At 37.8% G+C, this 25,604-nt stretch overlaps 2 protein-coding genes across 2 annotated transcripts in view; one reads left to right on the top strand and one right to left on the bottom strand.

Moving 5' to 3' along the window:
* Window positions 1-12,043, top strand: part of RASGRP1 (RAS guanyl releasing protein 1) — a 79,994-nt gene extending 67,951 nt beyond the window's left edge. Inside the window, exons 16-17 of the mRNA XM_086710332.1 lie at window positions 192-577; window positions 9,507-12,043. Coding sequence (XP_086566458.1) covers window positions 192-577; window positions 9,507-9,641 — 521 coding nt within the window. The 3' untranslated portion in view covers window positions 9,642-12,043. The remainder of the gene's footprint in view (window positions 1-191; window positions 578-9,506) is intronic.
* Window positions 12,044-14,944: 2,901 nt separating this feature from the next.
* The window catches only part of TSLIG3B (tRNA splicing ligase complex subunit 3B), a 37,116-nt gene continuing 26,456 nt past the window's right edge, over window positions 14,945-25,604 (bottom strand). Inside the window, exons 7-8 of the mRNA XM_086710333.1 lie at window positions 18,261-18,428; window positions 14,945-15,975 (exon numbers count right to left, since the gene is read on the bottom strand). Of these exons, the coding sequence (XP_086566459.1) occupies window positions 15,568-15,975; window positions 18,261-18,428 (576 nt within the window). The 3' untranslated portion in view covers window positions 14,945-15,567. The remainder of the gene's footprint in view (window positions 15,976-18,260; window positions 18,429-25,604) is intronic.

The raw sequence follows: 25,604 nt of genomic DNA, 5'->3' as shown, positions 1-25,604 counted from the left end.
GCAGCCTTTGTGCAAATAGAAAAATGCCTGTTTCTCTGGGTAGATGCAGCCTGGCACCAGTGGCTCTGGTAGCCTTTATCCCCTAAAGAGGGTGCCTGCAAATGAGTCCACTTTGGGCCTAGAATAAGAAAGTTGTCAGTTGAGTCTGTTTTTCTGACTAGAGTACCAACATGCCACGTATCTTCCTACAGCACCTGAGGAGGGACCTTTCACATTCCCTAATGGGGAGGCTGTGGAACACAGTGAGGAAAGTAAAGATCGGACCATCATGCTCATGGGAGTGTCCTCACAGAAGATTTCTGTTCGGCTGAAGAGGACTGTCGCCCACAAGGCCACCCAGACGGAATCCCCGCCTTGGCTTGGCAGTGAGCGTCCCTGTGGTCCCTTTGTGCTCTCTTCCCCAAGGAAGACAGCCCAGGATACTCTGTATGTGCTTCCTAGTCCCACATCTCCTTGCCCCAGCCCAGTCTTGGTCAGAAAGCGGGCTTTTGTCAAGTGGGAGAATAAAGAATCCCTCATAAAATCAAAGGAGGATCTCCGTCATCTCAGACTGCCAACCTACCAAGAGCTGGAACAGGTACCTTCCTTTTCTTTTCTTTCAGACGCCGAGAGAAGTGGGGCTAACCCAGGGAAAAGCGCTGAAGACGCTGACCAGGTTGATTACTCGTAGGATAGAGCCACAAAAGAACAGAAAGGATTCTGGCTTTCTTTCAAACCAGTGGAGGCCCTGGCTCACATTACATGAGTAGAACAAGACCGACAGAGCTCCCTGTATGCCAGAAAGGTACCATTTTAAAGTGTTGGTGCCAGGCCCAAAGTGTGTTCACAACAGCCTCCTTGAGAAAAACCAGTTTCTACTGGTCAGCTCTACTGTGCTGACACCACACCCTTTTTCTAGATGAAATTAAATCCTCCTCCCCTAGAGGTCTTTGTTAACCTACTCATCAGGATGTTTTGGGACTTTTACGGTTGCCTAAGCATCTCCCCAAAAAAGCATGTAAGCCTTCCTCTTAATATAAATGAGCAAGGAAATACATCTTGTACATCTTGTAATACCTTGATCTTGTAAATACATTAGACAGTATCTGGCAGATACACAGCTGTACATAATATAATATATAATGTATAAACTGGTAACTGTTATAGTACCAGGAGCTTCCTTTTTTTGGTTAGGCTTAGGAGGTCCTAATTATAAGATGCCCCACAGAGAAAAGGGCATAGTGCAAGAGGAGGATAAGGAAAAGGACAACAGGCAGTTGTTCAAACAAAAAGAAGATGTTAATTGGCTGACAGGATTGAGTATTTGGAGTCCAGGGGTCATGTTGAGGGCTGGCTCAGGTTCCTACCAGTGATAGGTAACTAGGGATGCTTAGATCTAACATTATCACTCATTTTATTAAAGGTTTTCTTTTTTCCAAAACATCCAGGTTGGCCATGTGTTTTTGGAGGCCTATCAGCACAAACCCAAAATCAACATCCAGTAGCTAGAATTCCTTAAATAATTCTATGTAGTGAAATTGCCCAAAAGGGCCTCAGAATTCCCTACCTTGTCCTCAGTGTTGTTCCTTCCCTGTCAAAGACTCCTAGAAAATGAAATACAGAAACATTTGAAGAAACAAGTTAGATAACATATGTGAAACTCTTGGTGCTTTGAACAAAGAACGTAACGTTAAGAGGAACAGATGAAAAAATACCAGGTTTTCTAGATGAAAGGTATTCTCTTGCTCAGAATGTTTTAAGACATGCTTTAACTTACACAAACCCCTTTCTCTTTAGGGGTAGAAACTGCCAAAAGCAGCTTACAAGAACTCTGGTCTTGGGGACAAAGACTTGTGATTCTAGTCCCAGACATTTCTTAAACTAGCTGTTAAACTGCGCCTTACTTGCTCTTGTGTAAAATACAAGGCCAAGAATCCATGCTCTCTACGACTTGCTGCAGATTGTGAATAATTACTGTTATCGTCTGACACATTACCACATCGCTAGCTAATTTTTGTTGAGAAACAACTCATTGTATGCAAATCACCCAGAAATTGCCCACATTTGTGGGGAGGGAGTCATCAATCTGATATAACAACACTGGATTCCAAGTCCGAAGACAAGAGACGTCATCATGGCAGCGCGAGTTGTACCTTTTCACTCGCCCCTTTATTTACAACAAACTGGTTATTCATAACCAAACAAAAAGTGACTGCGTTACGTACCCAGGAGACTTTTTTAAACAGGTGGACAGGACCTCAGGGGGGGCTTTGGATCCAAGGGAACTGGTGACCCTGCGTGCCCGTCTTGCCATGATCAGGTGAGAGCACTACTGGAGAGTGCAAACCAGGGTGGACATGCAAGGAAGATAGAGAAGTGGAGGTCCTGCCAGCCAGGGGGGGGCGTTTGGAGGCGTCCTCCCTCACAGAGGACAGGGAAAGCACGAGTGGTGACTGACCAACCACCTGGCTGCACAGGCTGCATTTGGAGGGACCCCTTTCTCTCCAACAGCGCTCAGATTTCTAAACAGGGACCTCCAGGACTAGGGGGAAAGAGAGGAAAGAGGCAGACGAGAATAACAACAGGCACTGAAGGAACGCATTCCCCGCTGCCTCCCTTGGGGTTTCAGCAGGTTTGCCCACGGACCTCCAGGAGCACCCCCACTGGAGGATCCCCTCTCATGCCACGGGCACCCCTCCAGCACTGTGTACACCAGCTTTTTTAGCACACACTCCCAACTACACCACCAAAGTCAGCTCAGGTAAAAAGAAACCCAAAACTTGAGCTACAGCATGTGGCCACCTTAGGAAAAACAGAAAGGATTTAACTGCCTGTCTGTTGAACTGTAACAAAATCAACAAGAAAAGTGTGTGCTACTTCACATGTGATGGCAGAGGCACGTTTCATCGAATACTCTGAGAAATCACAGTATTCCAGCAACCAAACTCAAAGGCGTGGAATATTGGGATCTTAACTGATCAAGAATTCAGAATAGTTGTTATGAAGAGATTCAACTCAGAAAGCTAATTCAATAAACCAAAGAATAAAACTAATGAACAGAAGGAGTTAATTAGCACAAAGACTGAAATTTTTTTAAAAACACCAGAGATTCCAGAGCTAAAGAATTCAATGAGATACAGAATGCAGTAGACTAGAAAGCTTAGGAAATCAGATCAAGAGCTAACAACTTAGAGGACAGGAATTTAGAAATGATTCAGAAGAGGCAAGAGAACTAAAAAGTGAAGAAACCCTGCAAAAGCCATCAAACTGTAACAGGGCTACCAGAAGGAAAAGGGAGAGAGAGCATATTTAGAGAAATAATAGCTGAGAATTTCTTCAACATGGAGAAGAAATTGGAGAACACAAGTCCAAGAAGCTAATGGAGCACTCAATTAATGTACAAAGACCTTATTCAAGACGTTATAAGCAACTGTCAGAAGTCAGTGATAAAGAATCTTAGAGACTGGAGAAAAAGGAGAAACCTACAAAGGAACCCCCATTAGCTGTCAGGTTTCTCAGCAGACACTCGACGGCCATGAGAGAGTGGAATGACAAAGTAGTAAAAGATAAAAATTGCCCATCAAGAATACCTTTCAGTCAACTCACCTTTCAGATACAAAGGTAAAATGCTTTCTCAGAGAAAATGTGAAGGAACTCACCACCATGAGACCTGCCTTGCAAGAAATGCTGAAAGTAGTTCTCCAAACTGAAATGAAAAGATGCTAATTAGTGACATAAAAGCAAATGAAAGTACATAAAATTCCACCAGTGATGAGAAATAAACAGAAAACTGTGACTATATTAGAATGGTGTATTCAACCTCTTAGAGTATAAAGGCCTCAGGAAAGGAGCATTAAAGATAACTATAGCTACTATAATTTCTCAATGAATTCACAGTAAAAAAAGTTGTGACATAAATATAAAAAGGAAGAAATAAAAAAGTAGAACCTTTATAGGTAAACAAAGGCAATAAAAAGGACCAAGGGGCACCTGGGTCAGTTGGTTAAGTGTCTGACTTCGGCTCAGGTGACAATCTCGTGGTTCGTGAGTTCAAGTCCCGAGTCAGGCTCTGTGCTAACAGCTCAGAGCCTGAAGCCTGCTTTCAATTCTATGTCTCCCTCTCTGCTTGCATGCTGTCCTCTCTCAAAAATAAACACATACTGGGGTGCCTGGGTGGCTCAGTCGATTAAGTGTCCGACCTCACCTCAGGTCACGATCTCACGCCTTTTGGGTTCAAGCCCCGCATTGGGCTCTGTGCTCACAGTTCAGAGCCTGGAGCCTGCTTCCAGTTCTGTGTCTCCCTCTCTTTGCCCCTCCCGCACTCACAATCTGTCTCTCAAAGTTAAAAAAATTTTTTAAGATAAAAAGGACCATTTTATTTATCATTTATACATAAGTCACATGGTAACCACAGAGCAAAAAAAGACCACCACAAAACATTAAAAAAAAAAAGACTGCAAATCACCATGGAAAAATCACTTTACAAAGGTAAATAGAGAGGAAGAGAAAATGGAGATATAAAACAACCAGAAGGCAAATAAGATGGTAGTGGTAAGTCCTTACCTAAGAATAATCACTCTAAAATATAAATAGATTGGTTTCACCAATCAGAAGTCACAGAGTGGCTCGATGGTTAAAAAATAAGACCCAATTTTATGCTGCCTAAGGAAACTCATTTCAGCTCCAAACAGCTGAAAGTAAAAGAATGGAAGAGGATATTCCATGCAAACAGAAACCAAAACAAAGCGGGAATAGCCACACTTTTATCAAAGAAAATAGACTTCAAGTCAAAAATCATAACAAAGGTCGTCATATAATGATAAAAGGATATGATACATCAACAAGATAACACAACAGTAATATGTACACACCCAATATTGGAACGCTAAAATACTAACAGATCTAAAGGGAGAAGTAGACAAAAATAGTGATAACATGGAGTTTCAATACCCCAATGTCAATGATAAACAGGTCATCCAGACAGAAAATTAACAAGGAAACGTTGGAATTGAACCAAATTCTTAAACAAATGGACTTAACATACAGAACATCTAACAGCAGAATACAGATTCTTCTCAAGTGCACAAAGAACATTTTCTAGGACAGAGTATCATGATAGGCACAAAACAAATCTCAGCAAATTTAAGGAGACTGAAATCAGACCATTTTTTTCTGACCACATGGTCTGAAACTAGAAATCAACCAGAGGAAAGCTGGAAAATCTATAAATATTTAGAAACCAGACAACACATTTCTGAACAAATGAGTCAAGAAACCAAAAGGAAGTTTAAAAATTATGGAATGCAGCAAAAGCAACTCTGAGAGCGCTTTTACAGTTAAATGCATATATGAAGAAATTATTTCTCAAATACACAACCTAAAAGAATTAGAAAAAGAACAAACTAAATAAGCCCAAAATTAGCAGGAAGAAGAGTCCAGAAAAATAGAAAGGATCAACTAAACTAAAACCTGGTTCTTGAAAAAGATAAAATTGACAAATCCTTAGCCAAACTAAGGAGAAAAAAGAAGTCTCAAAATTAGAAATGCAAAAAGAGGAGCACCTGGGTGGCTCAGTCGGTTAAGCGTCCGACTCTTGATATCGGCTCAGGTTTTGAGATCGAGCCCAGTGTTGGGGCTCTCTTAAGATTCTCTCTCTCTCTCTCCCTCCCTGTGTGCTCTCTCTCTCAAAACAAACATACATACATACATTTTAAAAAATGTGAAAGGAGACACTGCAACTGTTACTACACAAATCGGACCATAAGAGACCATTATGAAAATTATAAGCCAACAAATTAGATAACCTAGAAATAAATTTCTAGAAACACACAACCTACCAAGACTGAATCAGGAAGAAATAAAAATCTAAACAGACCAATAAAGGGCAAAGAAATTATATCAGTAATCAAAACCTAGCCAACAGAGAAAGCCCCAAGATCAGACAGCTTCACTGGCAAATTCTACCAAATGTTCATCTCACAATCTTCCCAAAAAATGAGGAAGAAATGCTTCCAAACGTATTCTAAGAGAACAGCATTACCCGATACCAGAGCCAGATTAGGACACCACAAGAAAACTATAGACCAGTATTGCTGATAAATACAGATGTAAACATCCTCAACAAAATATTATCAAACTAAATCCAAGAACATACAAAAAGGATTATACACCATGACCAAACTAGGATTTATCCACTGAATGCAAGTAGATAACATAGGCAAATCAATAAATGTAATGTATCACATTAGCAAAATGAAAGATAAAAATCACATGATCATCTCAGTAGAGGCAGAAAAGGCATTTGACAAAATACAGCAAACATCCTTTCATCATAAAACAAAACAAAACACCAAACTGGGTATAGAAGGAACATACCTCAACATAAGGGCCCAAAACGATAAACCCACAGCTAACATTACACTGAATGGGGGAAAAAGTTAAAGCTTTTCCAGTAAGATCAGAAACAAGACACAAGGATGCCTACTCTCACCACTCTTATTCAACATATCACTGGAAATCTTAGAGCAGCTAGGCAAGACAAAAAAAAATAGCATCCAAATCAGGGAAGAAGTAAAATTGTCAATATTTGCACATGAGTCTGTATATATAAAATCGCCAAAATAACCAAACTACTGTTTGAACTAATCAACAATTTTGGTATAGCTGCAGGCTACAAAGTCAACATAAAGAAATCAGCTGCATTTCTACACACTAAGGATGAAACATCTGAAAAAGAAAACTGTCCTATTCACAGTAACACCAGAAGCAATGAAATATTTAGGAATAAATTTAACCAAGGAAGTGAAAATTCTGTACAATGAAAACAAGACTCTGCTGAAAGAAACTGAAGACACAAACAAATGGAAAGATATCCCATGTTCATGATCCGAAGAATTGTTAAAATGTCTACACTACACAAAGCCATCTACAGATTCAATGAAATCCCTATTAAAATACTAATGGCGGGGCGCCTGGGTGGCGCAGTCGGTTAAGCGTCCGACTTCAGCCAGGTCACGATCTCGCGGTCCGTGAGTTCGAGCCCCGCGTCAGGCTCTGGGCTGATGGCTCAGAGCCTGGAGCCTGTTTCCGATTCTGTGTCTCCCTCTCTCTCTGCCCCTCCCCCGTTCATGCTCTGTCTCTCTCTGTCCCAAAAATAAATAAACGTTGAAAAAAAAAATTAAAAAAAAAAAAAAAAAAAAAAAATACTAATGGCATTCTTCACAGAAATGGAAAAAAAAAAATCCTAAAATTTGTATGGAACCGCAAAAGAATAAAGGCAGAGGTATCATACTTCCTGATTTCAAACTATACTCAATGCTACAGCAATAAAATCAGTATGGTACTGACACAAAAACAGACACATAGACCAGTGGAACAGAGAGCCCAGAATTAAACCTTGCTTATACAGTGAGCTAATATTTGATAAGGGCGCCAAGAGCACCCAAGGGGGAAAAGGATAATCTCTTCAACAAATAGCGTTGGGAAAACTGGACAAGTACATGCAAGAGCAATGAAATTAGACCCCTATCTTAACACCACTCACAAAAATTAACTCAAAATGTATAAAAGACTTAAACATAAGACCTGATAACTATAAAACTCCTAAAAGAAAACATATGGAAGAAGCTCCTCAACACTGGTCTTGGCAATGACTTTTTTTTGATGTAACACCAAAAGCAAATCAACAAATGAGACTACATCAAACTTAAAAGGTCTTGCAAAGCCAATGAATTAACCAAATAAAAAGGCAACATACAGAATAGGAGAAAATTTTCGCAAACCATAAACTGGATAAAGGGCTGCTATCCAAATTATATAAAGGATGCCTACAACTCAGTAACAACACCACAGTCTGATTAAAAAATGAGAAGAACTAGGGGCACCTGGGTGGTTCAGCTGGTTAAGCGTCTGACTTCAGCTCAGGTCATGATCTCACGGTTTGTGGGTGCAAGCCCCGCGTCAGACTCTGTGCTGACAGCTAGAGCCTGGAGCCTGCTTTGGATTCTGTCTCTCTCTCTGCTCCTCTCTTGTTCACTCTCTCTCTCTCTCAAAAATAAACATTAAAAAAATTTTTTTTTTTTAATGAGAAGAACTAAAGACACACTCTTCTACAGAATACATACAAATGGCCAACAGGTGCATAAAAAGATGCTCACTATCACTCATCATCAAGGAAATGCAAAATCAAAACACATTGAGATACCAACTAACACCTGTTAGAATGTCTAGCATCAGGAAAAGTAGAGAGCAAGTGCTTGCAAGGATGTGCTGAAAAGGGAGGAACCCTCATGCACTGCTGGTGAGAATGTAAATTACTACAGTCGCTATGGAACACAGTGTGAAGGTTCCTCAAATATTAAAAACAGAACCATCATATGATCCAGCAACTCTGCTTCTGGGTATTTATCTGAAGAACACAGAAACACTAACTCAAAAAGATATCTGCACCCCATGTCCACTGCAGCATTATTTAATAACCAAGATATGGAAACAACCTAAGTGTCCATACCTCATCAATGAAGGGACAACACACACACACACACACACACACACACACACACACACACACACACAGAGTATTAGCCATAAGAAAGGAATGTGCAACATGGACATTGAGCACATTATACTAAGTGAGGTAAGTCAGAGCAAAACAAGTTCTGTATGACATCACTTGTATATAGAATTCTAAAAAGCCGAACTTATAAAAACAGAAAAAAATGGTGGTTATCAGGGGAAAAAGGGTGGAGAGTACAGATGTTGTTTAAGGGTACAAACTTACGAGTGGCAAATAAGCCCAAAAGATGTAATGCGTAGTATAATGAATGTAGACAATACTGTACTATAATGAAGCCTGCTGACACCAGATCTTAAATTATTCCAATTATTAAAAAAGGAAAACTACTAACATGAAAGGTGCTGATTATTGCTACAATGGCAGTGTTAAAATTTAACTATCAAATTTACATGTTGTACATCTTAAATTTATACAATGTCATATGTCAAATATATTTCAATTAAAAAAAAAGTGGAAATTAACTACCACAGAGAATTAGATACCTAAAGTCCCATTTAGGGGGTAGGATAAATTCTTTATCAAAAGAGTCCATTAGTTTTCTATGATTTGGGGGGGAAATTAGAAAACCATCATATGACATAGTTCATTTCATTTAAATCACTGTTTTCATACCTCAGACTTGACCACAGACTCTCCGTTTCTGCCAAGTTTAGGTTTCCCACTATATAACATCCAAAGGTTTTATTAGCCACCTATCGTCTGGGAATGATGTATTCTGCTTGCTACCCATTCATATCTTTGATATGATAACAAAAACTAATTGCTGTTTGCACATGCTCATTTGGTATTTAACTTGTTATGTTCTATTCAGAGCAAAATAACTGCCTCGAAAATAGTTTTTAATTCTCAGCCACAGTGAATAGAAAATGCCAATCAAGTGTAGTACTCCCAATATTGGAACTGATTTGCTATTCATTGCTGCTTTATTAACATACATCTCCTTTCCCTTTAGGAAATAAATACCCTGAAAGCAGATAATGACGCTCTAAAGATCCAACTGAAATATGCACAGAAGAAAATAGAAACTCTCCAACTTGCAAGAAGCAATCACGTCTTAGCTCAGATGGAGCAGGGTGACTGTTCTTAGCCAAGAATCTCAAGGAGCACAATGTGTAGATGAGTATATCAGAGATCTCACTTAACTAAAATAAATAACAAACACCTGGTGTACCTTAGATCAACCAGCTCTTTTAAAAGGTCACTTTAAAAGAGAAAAGCAAGTTACTTTTTTTTTTTTTCCTTTAACCTAGTAAGTGGAACTGTCTTCCCTTCCAGTCACTTGAATCAAAGGGGAGGAAAGCTGAAGAATGCAAAATTTTTGCCATTCACACCACAAACATCTGCCACCCCCCACCCTGGGACTAATACCTACAGCTTGATAAAAACATGGCTGTAGTTTTCTGACAAGGTAGCTTCTCCTATGTGGCCTGCCTAGCTACTTCCTCCTTAGAACTAAAATCCCTGGAAAATGAATTTGCTTCCTTCTGTGGGTTTTCTGGGAGCTGAGGGATTTACCCTGTTCCATCCAAAGCTTGCTTACAGTGGAAAAATACATTCCACAAACAGCTTTACTTCCTCTATATTCCAGCATTCTTTTCGAATCTGGTTCCCACTTCACTACCTCAGATCTGATCAACTAGCCTTCTCCCACTCCTTCCTCACTAGGCTCATACTCACGTGAGAATATCTACCTACGAGTAAATATCTAGAGATGGAGCCACAGATCAGGGGGGAACATTATCCAATTACAGGTCAACTCATAGTTTTAGTCACACAGTCATAAGTAGCCAAACTAAACACCTAGAAACATGGCAAATACCACTTCAGACATGACTAGCCAGGTAGCTAAAATAAACATACTACAAACATGATGTCTGTCCTCACAGATGTACATTGGATAGAATTAGGAACTTCAGGCTTTTTGAAAAAGAGTCTGTTAAACTTTTCATGTGCCATCTTTTTTTTTTTTTTTTTGGAAGTTAACTATTTTGAACTGAATTTGTGCTTATACGGTCTTAATACTATTTAGAAATAAGCTAATTGGATCAGAGGCTTCAATAACAGCCCAGAGTGTATATGTGTATATTATGTATATACAATATCAAGCATGCATGTGGCTTGGAATTTTGTCTCCTCCTTCATAAAATGTGGAATTAAACAACTTTTAGTCATTTACACAAATCCACAAATTTAAAGTTGTTTGTTACAAGATAAAGAAATAGCTCACCACATAAATTGTATTGTTGAGCAAAATCACAAGAATCTGATGAGCTTTCTAGTAATGAAGGTTAATGATAAATGGGCTTGTTTAGTTGGGCAACTGTTTATAAACTCCTTTATCAGATTCTTGATTTCTCTAAAAAGTTCAAATTATCATTCTTTTTGAGGGGAACTTACCTTCCATGTTGGAAAGCTTGGTACCAAGCAGACTTGAAATTCATACAAGTTGACCAACAGCCAAGAACTTAATCTCAACAATTTAAAGTTCCAAACCTAAAGCCAACAACACCAAATCTTAATCAGAATACGAAGAACATATACAGTATAGCTTCCTTGGAGGATTCAGACTATTTAAGAAGTTTCCTTGATGAAAGACCAGTTCCCATTTGCATACCTCCTTGCTCTGAGCATTAGTGACAAAGCTAGTGAGTAGCTTTCAGTTAGTGTTTCAAAGAATTACTTTACAAATTTACCCTTTCCTAAATCCAAACTCAGAAATCCCCCCAGAAGGCTGCTTAAGTCCATCACCTGGTATCTAACTTAAGAAGCACTTTGCTACTTACCTTATATGGAACAAATTTATGATAATCTTTAAAATTCATACTCTTCACTGTTCTTTTCCTCTGATAAAGACCAAAGGTGGTACAGCTCAATTTCTTTATATAGTTATCTAACACAAATTTTTTTTCATTCTCCTTATCCTCCAAAATACAGACCCTAGGTTAGTTTCTGTGTAATCTGTAATCCTAGAACTCCAAAGGTCAGAACTCCGTTAATCAGTCAAATGTATATGGCTAGAGGTCTCAAACATTCCAGAATTTATCACTGAAATGGGTAAGAAGCAGTTTTATCACAAGTTTTTGCAGTCCAGCAAGGGCCAAAGAAGAACAGCATGTAAATTAGTATTATTTGCACTGAGTTACATGGGATTAGTGGAATATAGAAATAATCTGGAAAAAATTTTGGTCAAGCCTAGGATACAAATTTTTGTCTTGTACGGACTTGAAATAAGTTTGAGCATATATTTATCTGTCAAAATAAGGACAAATCTTGTTCTGTCAACAACATTACTTTTCATTTTCTTTGGTAATTGACTTGCCTTTTTACTGACCACTTGTGAATTTCTGTCTAAGGATATACAATGTAAAAGAACTGCAAGGAAAAAACAAGTGTACAGATTGTAAAGGTTTTTTTTTTTTTTTTAATATCTAATGTAAGTTTTCTTTATGTAATATTTATATGATAAAAGATATTAGGATCTCTACCACATAGCTGTCTTGTGTTTCTTCTAGTTCATGAATATATGGAAGCTTCTCTTGAATTTTTACTATAATCCACAGCTGACACCACTCGCTTATTAACCAAACTGAGTTTTCCTGGAAGGAAAAGCAAAGCAACTAATTATTCAGTAGAAGTCTTATCTAAATCGTTTCAGAACATGCAGAAGTAACAGTTCAAAAATATTCGACCTTTTCCCATCTTACTGCATCAGGACTCACAGTGGTCCCAAAATATTGCCTATGAATATTTCACAATGAAGGAGACAAATTTGAGCTTGCCATTTCTCTGTGGCTTTTGTCTTTAATCCCACAGTTCTAAGAAAACCAGCAAGTAAAGGAGAACTTTGAAGTTGTGTGTGAAACTGGTAGAGAGGGTGGTTCAGTCCAGGGTAGACCACCCACAGCAACTCGTTTGTGTTCATGATTACTTAGAGTGATTAAGAGATAGCCGTAGCTTTCCCTTAATCCTCAGCCAACTTTTGTTTAACCAGACCAATAAAGAGTGGGGGTAAATTCCAATCACTCAAATTCTGAGGAATGCATTCTGGTACATTTGGATGTGGGTGTATCTATCATTTTGGCAATTCGTAACACTTCAAGTCACATTGACAACCTGACTCTGAAGAAGAGATTAAACTGCCTCCTCTCTTTCCTCTCTTCCATCCCCAGTTCCCATCCCAAATTTCTCCACCCTGTGCTCCTTATAAGGAGTTCTCATTGCTCAGAACATTCTCTGGTCACAAATCTTTTTTGGGTTACCTACCTTCTTTTGACACAAAGGTAATTAAGTGTACTTGGTTTAAAATGTGTTTTTCTGCTTAGAGAGGCAAGGTTTCCCTGATCTACAGAACATAAGGGAATAGGTTCAAAAAAAATACCTGATCCCTTCTTTCGCTGAGAGCTCACGTCTACAATGGATGGGAACACAAATTCTTTATATAGTCCAGATAAGAGATTATTTTTTTTTAATATTTATTTTTTAGAGAGAGAAAGAGACAGAGTGTGAGCAGGGGAGGGGCAGAGAGGGAGGGAGACACAGAATCCGAATCAGGCTCCAGCCTTTGAGCGGTGAGCACAGAGCCCGACACAGGGCTCAAACCCACAAACCATGAGATCATGATCTGAGCAGAAGTTGGATGCTTAACTGACTGAGCTACCCAGGTGTTTCCCCACCCCCACCCCCACCTTTTCTTTAATGTTTAAGAGATTAGTTACTTCTTTAATGCACAGTCTCTCAGTAAGGTCTTATCTACATGGGCTATTTGATACCAAAGGCTAGACTAAGGTAGGGGGTGGGAGGGGAGGATAAATGAGATAATAGGAAAAATGAAATTAGAAGAGTAGGCACATCAAAAGGTATTAGATTGCAGAAAGCAGTCATGTACCATTCATCATACTCTATGCATTGCCCTCAATTTATAAAACATTTTTACATTATGGCTCTTCACATCAAAGCCCCAAATTGCCTATTGCTGGCCTAGATACTGCACAGGACACTCTTCTACAAATGAAATTTTTACTGAAAAAAGGTATCATGAAAATCCTACCTTCCAGGGGAGAGTAAGATATTAGGGTCTAGATCACCCTGGTTTTCACTCAAGTGACATTTATAGGAATGTATAAACACCAGTGGTCCCAGCTCCAATACAATTCCAGGAGCAAGTGATAAACTTGCGTAACACTTACAGTGAGTACAGTGGATAACCCAACAGCACCCCTATGAAAGTACACAGAGGTGTTACAGAAATGGATAAATTAATGTTTCTGCAATTATTGGCCATAAACCTCTAGCGATAAAAGAAGTTAAAGTAGTTGAAAACCCGTTCTGTATCAGCAACTATAGTCCAGTAGTCTTTGATTATATATTTTTAAAAATTATTTATTTTTCAGAGTTCATAGCTATTGAAAAAAGTTTTTTCTTAATTATGGAAAGCCTTTTTTTCCAACTATCACAAATGAAATTAAGTATATTCATTAAATATAAACACATTTTAAAAATCTATTTTACAAATAACCTAAAGTTTATGTTTTCCTATCCTGAACAAATTTCTTTGAAGAGTTAGCTTGAAAAATACATGGCAAAGACTGCAGTATATTTACCCTTAAAGTTTTAACATTATTTTAGATTTCACTACAGGGTTTACTGGAAGCAAAACAACAACAAAACTGCCAAATGCCAAATACCATGTGTCCACTGGTACTCCACTTTCTATCTGTTGAGTTTGTTAGATCAGAGGAAGTTGTTATGCACAGGTGTTAACCAGGCGCCCACACCAGGACATTTTATAGTGGGCATGAAAAAACGTGTGTGACTATCTTATCTAGCTCTCTTTACTAAAAGAATAATGCAGTACTGAGCCCACTTCTTAAACCATTTACAACAGCCCTCAACAAATCGCACTATACTTAGGTCTTTATGAAACAGTTTGAGAAGAGATCAAGTGTCACAATCCCCATCTGACAGATGAGGACAAATCAGTCCTTGAGAGCTGTGGTCGGTTCACCTCACAGCGCCCCTGGGCTAGTGCCATGATTCAAATTCACAACTCCTCATCTCCGAACCTTTACCTGTTCCAACCACCAGACCACATGTAACCATTCACTAAGCTGGTTTCCCAAATCTAGCTGTGAATCAGAATTTCTAAGGGATGCCTTGAATCCTGCCTCTGATGGACTGAAACAGGAAATAACTGCCCTAATCCTGAGCAGTGCAGCTCAGCCTGCCTTTTAATATTCAAACACCTAAAGCGACGGCATAAGTGATGAAGAGACCAATTTATACGAGTGTTTTCTACATCGTAATGTAAAATTACTTGTCTTAATCCCTTCAGAATAAATTCTGACTTCAGTCTTTAACTTTGCTTTGTCAAAGAAAATCACAGGTTTCAAATCCACTTGGAAAATAAATCAAATATGCATTGCAAAAAGTAGATGTGAGCTTCAATTAATGGAACTTTAACAGAAGCCTGGCGAGAAACTGTTTCCTAAACAAGAGCAAACAGGTCATGACAACTACCTATTGAACACAACAATCAGATAAGTCCCTTTCCCTATTTCATAAAGAATAATTAACAAATACAAACACAGCCACAGGAATACAGATGAGGCAATAGTCTATATTCCTTTCCATTACAAGTGGGGTAATTTATGTGTTTCAAACCTGAATAAAATACGGGTAACAATCTAAATTCAATCATGACAATAAAATACTTTCCATTTTCCAAGTTTGATGGTAATAAATATTTACATTTTTAAAAATAATTTTTGTTCATTTTTTGTTTTTTAAAAAGACATGCTCAAGGGTACACAGAATATGGAAAAATCATCACTTTGTCTAAGAGATCAAATGGTAGTATAAAAACAATGCTCTTACATATTAACCCAATTTAAGAATGATAACAAGGAAGCTAACATGGTGTTTACTTGAAAGCTGACATTCAAGTATGTTACTTAGAACACTACACCTAATGTCCCTACCAAGAAGTAAGCACTGCTATCTAATTTTGGTGGTTTTTAATACCTTCTATATCCACCACCACCTCCCCCATACGGATCTCCATAACCTCGTCCCCCATAGCCCCCTCCTCTTCCACCATAGCCTCCTCCTCTTCCACCATAATCTCCCCTCCCGCCATAATCTCCCCTGCCTTGGAAACCTCCTCCTCTACCGCCCCCTCCCCCACTTCCACCCCACCCTCCTCCGCCACCTCCTCCTCCTCCCCCACCACCTCCCCAACCTCCTCCACCTCCCCAGCCACCTCTTCCACCCCCACCACCTCCTCGACCACCCCCACCACCCCCACCACCCCAACCACCCCTTCCGCCGCCTTCTTGTCTCTTTTGCCAAGGGGGCATTTCCGGGGGCGGCGGTTCAATTTCATTTGGCCTTCCTCCTCTGTCAGGCACCCTTCCCATCAGCACCTGTGTGAAGAAACATGGTCTTTCAGTTTCTAATATTTTTGAAGTTACAATTTAGATAAAGGATTTAAGTGGTACTGAACTTACTCTTCTCATAAAGAAACAGAAGCCAAACATTTAAGGACGTGGAAGTATCAGACATGCAGTACAGATTAATATTGAAAATATAAATGTGATATGTGAAAAATTCCTCACAACATGGTATTATTTTTAAATAATCTGGGGAATATTTCAGAAACTTAAGAGCTTTGTTAATTTCTCCTTATTTAAATTTGCTTACCAAAAAAAAAAAAAATTTTTTTTTTTTTTTGAGAGTGAGCCCATGCATGTGCACACATGAGCAGGGGAGGGGCAGAGGGAGAGGGAGAGAGAATCTTAAGCAGACTCCCTGCCCAGTGTGGAGCCTGATGTGGGGCTCAATCAAGCATGAGATCATAACCTGAGCTGAAATCAGGAGTCAGACACTTAACTGACTGAGCTACCCAGGCACCCCTGTTTACCAAATTCTGTAACAAATGTAGTACCCACACTAAAATATTTTAAGCAGAACACTTTCAATATACGTAAACTATTCACCCTATATTAATTAACTTCCTATCTATACAACAACTCTGGACTTTCCACTGCCATTCATTTGGTCATGGGTTATCCAATAAAAGACTATATTCTAAGCACATTTTATTTTAACAAAGTATGAAGTATATATGGTGACATGTGGGTTTAATGAGACGTCAGAAAGGAATATAATGACTATTATCCAAGGTATTATTCCAGAGATAAAAGGATTCTCAATGAACTATTCCCTTCTTTGAAACTTAACCTCACAAACTTTCAATGATGATACTAGTTACTATATTATTATACAGAAAATAAAGACTTAACTAGGCTTTCTTAACCATGCTTGATAATACTTTGAAGGATAAGTCAGGGAAGAGTTTGGTTTAAGTCCCCAGCCTTCTGTATAAAGGAGCTACTTGATATGCCCATAAAGAAAAACAGACAGTGGTGAGGAAGGAAGCTAGGAAACTAGCTTCATGCTAGTTTCTTTCAGGAAAGAAGGTAAAACAGTAAATGCCTCAACCAAAATGACCTATAAATCAACTGGGTTCTACTTCCATTGATCCTCTAATCAAAACCATGTTTTAGCAATTTATGTCATAAACAAAAAACAAAAAGTACAACACCCTTACTATGGGCCAAAGTTTGAAGAATGCAAACACTCTTTTAAAGGCACCAATAATGTCCCAATCATCAATGAAAAAGAGCTTTTCTTGGTTGTTATTCTCATTGGTCTCACCATCAAACATGCTACGTGGATGGCTATATGGGGACAGTGTTGCAAGAACTGGTAAGACTGCCTTCAAATAATTAGACTACAAACTTGGAAAAGAGATGGACAATGTCACTTAAGAAGTAGAACTCGTAATCTGGCAAGACTAGATCATCCCCTGATAGAAGATACTAAGTAACATATTTAAAGACAATACTTTCAGAAGCTAGAGGAGACTGATCTAAAATGGAAGAGAGAGGAACAAACACTGGTGACTAACTTAGCAATAACTAACTTTACATACAAACCATACCTCTAGCAAGACATCCTGTATAGAGAATACTTTTTTCACTACACCGAGTGAGGAGCGATGTTTTAAAATTGCCCAAATCCCTTCTGGTTTTTTGCTCTTTTGTAATAAACTCTGCCATACATGCCACTCAAACTGACAAATCTAGATTAGTTTATCACTATTGCTGCTATTGTAAAGTAAAAGATTCGGTCTCTTTGAGCTTGTTTAAAAGCAGTGTTGGAGAAATGGATCTATACTCTGAATCAGAAAACGGAACCTCCAAAACACTCAGTAACTTGCCCTGGGTGATTTCTCTCTGCAAATGATACAGCTAGGATGTGAATCCTGATCCGTATGACTCTCAAGCAAGTACTCTTCCTTCCTTCCCAAGTATATAAGGAATCTGTTAGTACTTAAATACTACACATTTTTACTGACAAAAAAAAAAAAATGACATTCTTAGAAGACAAATTAATTCTTGCTAAAGCTATTGACAAAAACAATTCTTCGTTCTTCCAATTCAAATAAAACTGTGGCTTAATTTATGAATACAGAAATTCAAATGAACATGCACACACAAAACATAACTAAGCCTAGATGAACTGAAATGCTTTCACCACTCTCTTTTCTAGGAGTTTACCACAAAAAAATGGATTAAAATCTGTAAAAACATCAAATGAGGATATTATAAATTCATTCTCCATTGCACTGAAAAGAAAACCCAACCTTATTAATGGCACATGCCGTCTTCTCTCGGCTGGAGCCGCTACTTGTTCTAATGATCTTGGATAGATCTTCACGAGCAGCAAGTAGATGTGCCAATGTAATCGTTGTCTTCGGTGATAGAGCATAACGCTTCGGCTGGTAAATTCTTGCTATGTCATCTGTTTTTACCTAAATAACCAAAGTTAGGGGGGAAAAGGAACCAAAGAACATTTCAGTGAAAGAACAATAAATCATAGTCTTCAGAAAGAAAAAAAAAAGAGATCATGCACAAGCAAAGAAATGGAAAAGAGCACAATATTAAATAGCTCATCATTTGTATGCAGAATGAAAAAAACAGACCAACAGATCCCTAAAGAACACATAACTACCAATAACAAGTCATTAAAAAAGTAACACACAAAAAAAGATTCCATCCATAGCTAATAACAAAATAGCTAAAAATAACTTTAACCAAAAATCACTTATAGGACCTTTAAGAAGGAGACATTAAGTAAAGCTTATAAAAAAAAAAAAAAGAAAAACTTGAATGAATAGAGAGAAATGCCAAGTTTCTGAATAGGGACAGTGAGTAATGTCATTTTCCCACCACATTAGCTTATAAATGTATCGTAATCCTACTGGAATGGTTTGTGATAGGATGGGGAGAAAAAAGGAATCTAAAGTTAATTCAGAAGCTATATATGTAAATACAACTAAAAGAATTTTGAAAGAGGGCTAAATATTAATATGTGATATATCATCATCAGTCTTAACAGCTAACATTCCTTGAATAGTTATTAAATATGCCAGGATACCGTCCACTTAATAATCATTTCTAATTCTTAAAATACCTTTTAAAAAATGGTTGCTTTTATTATCCCCTTTTGCAGATGGAAAAAGAAATGAGACCGGGAAAGCTTAAACAGTTCCCCCAAAATACACAGAGTCCCAGCTGTGCCTGGGTCCAGCTGACCCTGCCTTACCCCAGGCACAGGTAGAGATAACAATACACTATCCTACTTCAGCCTAAATGGGACTTGGGGTAAAAATAGACCGATGAAACAAAATAGGCAAATGAGATTCAGAACCTCATAAATATATGAATGCAAGAAATGACAGAGGAGGCATCAAAGATCAGTGAGAAATGGGGGAAGGGGGTAAAAAAAAAAAAAATCAGTGAGAAAGGAATGGATTAATTTTTAAATGGTGTTGGAATGAACTGTTGAACAACGGAACATAATAAGGTATACCATATAACAGAGAATTCCAAATACACTAAAGAGTTCAGTGTTTCAAGTTTTAATTTAATTGAAAAACTTACCTATATTATAAAGATTAAAATTTCTATACATCAAAAACATAAAACAGTGGTGTAAATATATTCCACAAATAAATCAAGTAGCTAACTTCCTTAATATATAAAAAGCTCAATCAAAAGGAAAACAGGAAGACCCAAAGGGGAAAAAGGACAAGACAAAAAGAGATTTCGAAACAAGAGGAAATTCAAATGACTAATAAGCTTATGGAAAAAAGTTGAACTTCACTAATAATGAAAATATACAACTTAAAACAATTTAGTCTTTTTTAACCATCAAGTTAGCAATCAAACTGTTAATATTCTAAATATTAAAGAAACTAAAGTGAGGACAAAATTTCATTTACTCTATTGGCCGGAGTTTAAATTCATAAAAACCTTCCAGAAAACAATTTGGCCATGTGAATCAAGAGCATCAAGAGTCATAAGCTTTGGGACACCTGGGTAGCACACTCGGTTAAGCATCCAACTCTTGATCTCAGCTCAGGTCATGACCTCACAGTTTGTGGGTTTGATCCCTGTGTCAGGCTCTGCACTCTCACTCTCTCAAAAAAATAAACTTAAAAAAAATTTTTTTTTTTTTTAAAGAGTCATAACTTTTGACACAGTAAACTTCCACTTAGGAATCCACCATAGGAATATACTTCGAAATTTACAAATAAAAATTACATATATTAATATTCCTAGCAATTAACACAGGAAAAAATGTATAAAATAAAAAAGTAAACTATGGCATCAATATATGATAAAATATAATGCAGCCATAAAAAGGATACTGAAAGGAAGTACTGTTATATTAAAAAACAACGGATGAATCTTGAAAGCATTATGCTAAGGAGCCAGACATAAAATGCCACATAGTGTATGATTCCACTTATAAGCACTGTCAGAATAGGTAAATCCAAAGAGACAGAAAGCAGATCATAGTGGCAGCTGCCAGAGAATGGGTACATGTTTCTTTTTAGGGTGATGGAAATGTTCTGGAACTAGACAGTAGTAATGGTTACAAAAATATAGTAAATAAACTAAAAGCCACTGAACCGTACGTACACTTTACGATGGTGAATCATATCTCAAAAAAAAGAAATAAATTAAAAATTAAGTTAAAAAGAGTATTAAAACTTTTAGAGATACAGGACAATGATCACAATATGTTCAGTGAAAAAAGCAAACTATAAAATTATACTCACAGTCGTATCTCAATACTAACAAAATAACAGAGAAAAGAAATCAGATTATCCTTACTAATATATATAATCCTTCTGAAGGGCAACTCTGCAGTATGCATCAAAAATATTAAAATCTACTTATACATATTATTTCATCAAAAAATCCCATTTTAGAAATGCATCATGGACATGAACAAATATTCAGCTCCAAGGATTTCATTAAGGGTCAAATAGATAAAATTAAAGAAAACCTCAATACCAACAGAGTATACCTAGATGATAAAATATCCTGCAGAGTTTAAATGCTGTAGAACAATATTTTATGAGTCATTCGACAATCTCAGACACATGAAATAGGGGGGAAATAATAATAATGTGTTAAATTTAACAAGAAAACCTGGTGTCCAATGCATGTATTCATATAATCAATTGAAAAGAATCAAATGAAAAGACAAGCTGACCCTAAGAAAAAGAATTTTTAAAAATCATCCAAACTAAGGAATAAAGAACAAAAACACAACCTCCTTTACCTAAAACATGATGAAAAAAAACCAAGATGAGAAGATAAATATCAAGTTACTTCCTAGAGGCATATTTTCTCAAAGTCCCCAAGATGAAGGCTAGTAAACAGTCAACGTGTCCATGAGTCCATGCCACTCCAAATGTTCAAAGAAAACAACCTGTCAAAAGTTGTTTTTGAGCCTGCCAGCTGAGGTCATAATCTGTGCTAACAGCTCAGAGCCAGGAGCCTGCTTCAAATTCTGTGTCTCAGTCTCCCTCTGCCCCTCCCCTGCTCATGCTCGCTCTCTCTCTCAAAAATAAACATTAAAAAAAAATTAAAAAAAAAAACAACTTGTTTTGGATTTCTGTGTAAACTCAAGGTCCATACTGAAAGTATCCTAAATTAGTATATTAAGATCCTTTCAGTGCACTACATTTCATAGCTTTCCTAATATTCTTAAATTCCTTTTCATCATTAAAATTCTATCAGGTTAAGCTGAAGACCCAATATATAAACAAACTATTAAATTTATAAAACTGGTACCTCCCATACAGTGATTGACACATATGAGGTGCTGAATAAATGTTTTTTGAAAGAAAATACATGAATGACAGCTCTACAACTCTGCCTTATAGCTATTCTATGATTCCTATGCTCAAATGTTTCTCAGAGGACAGTTCAGATGGTGGCACGGGAGGATCCTGAACTCACTACCACCACGGGTCAAAACAAATATGAAACTACATATAGAATAATTCCCTCAAAAAAAAGTCCTGAAAACTGAATGAACAGAGCCTCCACAAGGAGGGACTAAGAGGAATCAAAGTGGCAGAGACCTCCTCCCCCCCCCAGAGGGGGGAAAAAACCCACACCACAACACAGCAATCCACAGACAGGAAAGAATTTCAAAAACATGGAACTTCTTCCTGAGGAGTGAAGGGTTTGAGGTCCACACAGGTACTCCAACCTTTAGATCCTGCACAAGAGAAAAGAGAGCCCCAAAGCCAGACTTTCAAAACAGAGATTACATCCAGGAAAACCACAGAGCTACAGGGAACAGAGAACCTGCTCTTAGAGGGCTCATGCTGCTCAGACAGGCAGGCAATTGCTAAGACACACTCTAGAGACGGAAAACACCGTCAGGGGCCCTTTTGAAGATCACATTCTACTTTGCTAGTGCTGATGCTAGCAGGTGCCATCTTGGAACTCTCAATCTAACATGCTAATGCTGCTGTCACCCCACTGAAAGCCTCACCCACTGGCCGAGTCCTAGAATAGGGAGGTATACGTAGCTCACACAGAAAATGCCTCTTGAGCATGTGGCTCTGGTGATGAGGAGGGAGTGCACTTCTGGGCCCCACAGGACATCTCCTATATAAAACCACTCCTTTAAGACCAGGAGAGGTAGCCAATTTGCTCAACACATAGAAACAGAGTCAGACAAAATGAGGAAACACAGAAGTATATTCCAAATAAAAGAACAAAACAGAGGCGCCTGGGTGGCTCAGTCGGTTGAGTGCCCAACTTCAGCTCAGGCCATGATCTCACAGTTCATGGGTTCAAGTCCCGTGTCAGGCTCTGTGCTGACAATTTGCTCAGAGCCTGGAGGCTGCTTCAGATACAGTGTCTCCTCTCTCTACCCCTCCCCGACTCGTGCGCTGTCTCACTCTGTCTCTCAAAAATAAAGAAATGTAAAAAAAAAAAAAAAAAACTTAAAAAAAAAAGAACAAAACAAAACCTCAACAAAAGCTCTTAATGAAACAGGGGCGCCTGGGTGGCGCAGTCAGTTAAGCCTCCGACTTCAGCCAGGTCGCGATCTCGCGGTCCGTGAGTTCGAGCCCCGCGTCAGGCTCTGGGCTGATGGCTCAGAGCCTGGAGCCTGTTTCCGATTCTGTGTCTCCCTCTCTCTCTGCCCCTCCCCCGTTCATGCTCTGTCTCTCTCTGTCCCAAAAATAAATTAAAAAAAAAAAACGTTGGAAAAAAAAAAATTTAAAAAAAAAAAGCTCTTAATGAAACAGAAGTTATCTGAAACAGAGTTCAAAGTCAATGGGCATAAAGATGCTCATCAAACTCAGAAGAATGGATGAAGTGTAAGACAGTACTACTGTTCAAAAGTGTAAGACAGTATTAATCAGAGCTGAAACATGCAACAGATGAAACAAAAAAAACAGAGGGAATCAAAAAGCATATTAGATGATAAAGAAGAACAGAAAGTGACCTGGAAGATAAGGTACTGTAAATCACCACCATCAGAACAACAAAAAGAAAAAAGAACTTTTAAAAATGAGGATAGTTTAAGGGACCTCCAAGACATCAAATGTACTAATATTCACATTCTAGGGGTTCCAGAATGAGAAAAGTGGAAAAAAACAGGCAAGAAAACTTATTTGAAAGAATAATGGCTGAATATTTCCCTAACCTGGGGAAGGAAACAGACATTCAGGTCCAGGAAGCAAAGAAAAACCCAAATAAAGAGATCCATACCATTGCACATTGATAATTAAAATATCAAAAGTTAAAGATAAAGAGAGAAACTTACAGGCAAGAAGTGAAAAACAACTAGTTATATACAAGGAAACTCTCATAACGCTATCAGCTGATTTTTCAGCAAAAAGCTTGCAGACCAGAAGGGAGTGACATGATATATTCAATGTGCTGAAAGGAAAACTTACAACCAAGAATATGCTATCCAGCACAGTTATCATTCAGGATTGACAGGGAGGTAAGAGTTTCCCAGACAAGATAAAGTTAACAGAGTTCATCAACACTTGCCAGATCCCAAAAGAAACATTAAAAGGATTCTTTAAGTAGAAATAAAAGGCCATGACGAGAAATAAGGAAATATATGAAAGAAAAAAATCTCACTGGTAAAAGCAATTACATAATAAAGGTAGGGAGTGGATCAACCACTTATAATGTTAGTATGAAAGCTAGTATGAAAGCTAAAAGACAACAGTAGTAAAAACAACTATAACTACAATAATTAGTTAAGGGATATATAAAATAAAATGACACAACATATGATGCCAGAAGCATAAAACACTGGTGGCAAGGCAGAGTATGCATTCATTAACATATTCTAAGTGACCATCAACTTAAAATAGACCACTATATATACAGGTTATATGTGAAACTCATAGTAACCATAACCAAAAACCTTATCAATAGATACACAAAAAATAAAGCAAAGAGAAGCTAAACCTAACACTAAAGAAAGGCATCAAACTACAGGGAAAGAGAGCAAGGGAAGAAGACAGGGAAGAACTATAAAAATAACCAGAAAACAATTAACAAAATGGCAATTAAGTACATACCTATCAATAGTTACTTTAAATGTTAATGGAACAAATTCTCCAATCAAAAGGTACCTGTACGTTTTGAACAGATAAAAGAACAAGGACCATTTATATGCTGCCTACATGACACTCACTGTAGATCTAAAGATAAAAAAGGATGAAAGTGATGGAATAAAAAAAGGTATTCCATTCAAATGGAAATGAAAACTGGATACCAATACTTTTATCAGACAAAACAGACTTTAAAACAAACACCATAACAGAAGATAAACAGGGGTATTGCACAATGAAAAGGAGGTCAATCCAACAGAAGGATATAACATTTGTAAATATTTATGTACCCCAACAAGAAAGTACCTAGATATATAAAGCAAATATTAACAGACATAAAAGGAAAAGGTGAGAGCAACACAATAATAGTGGGGGACTTTAACTCCCCACTTACACCTATGGATAGATCATCCAGATAGAAAAATCAACAAGGAAACAATGGCCTTAAACAACACATTAGACCAAATGGACTTAATAAATATATACAAAACATTACATAAAAAAGCAGAACATACATTCTTTTCAAATGCACACAAAAAATTCCCCAGGACAGATGGCATGTTAGGCCACAGAAATCTCAATAAATTTAAGAAGACTGAAGTCCTAGAAGGCACCTTTTCCAACCACAACAGCACGAAACTAGAAATCAATTACAAGAAGAAAATCGGAGGTGTGCCTGGGTGGCTAAGTTGGTTAAGATCCAACTTGGGTTCAGGTCATGATCTCATGGTCTGTGGGTTCAAGCCCTGCATTGGGCTCTGTGCTGACAGCTCAGAGCCTGGAGCCTGCTTCTGATCTTGTGTCTCCCTCTCTCTCTCTGCCCCTCCCCTGCTCGTTCTCTCTCTCAAAAATAAATAAGCATTAAAAAAAAAAAAAAAGAAAACCTGAAAAAATAAACGTGTGGAATTAAACGTGTTAAAAAAAAAAAAACAAAAAACAATGAGTCAACAAAGAACTCAAAGAAAAAAATAAAAAAATACTGGGACAATGAAAATGGAAACACAATATTCCAAAATCCTTGGGATAAAACAA

The sequence above is a fragment of the Puma concolor genome, chromosome B3 (genome assembly GCF_028749965.1).
Source record: "Puma concolor isolate L17-30 chromosome B3, mPumCon1.1.hap2, whole genome shotgun sequence".
Taxonomy (NCBI): Eukaryota; Metazoa; Chordata; class Mammalia; order Carnivora; family Felidae; genus Puma; species Puma concolor.
The sequence above is the reverse complement of the archived record's forward strand: the minus strand, read 5'-3'. Positions and strand labels throughout refer to the sequence as shown.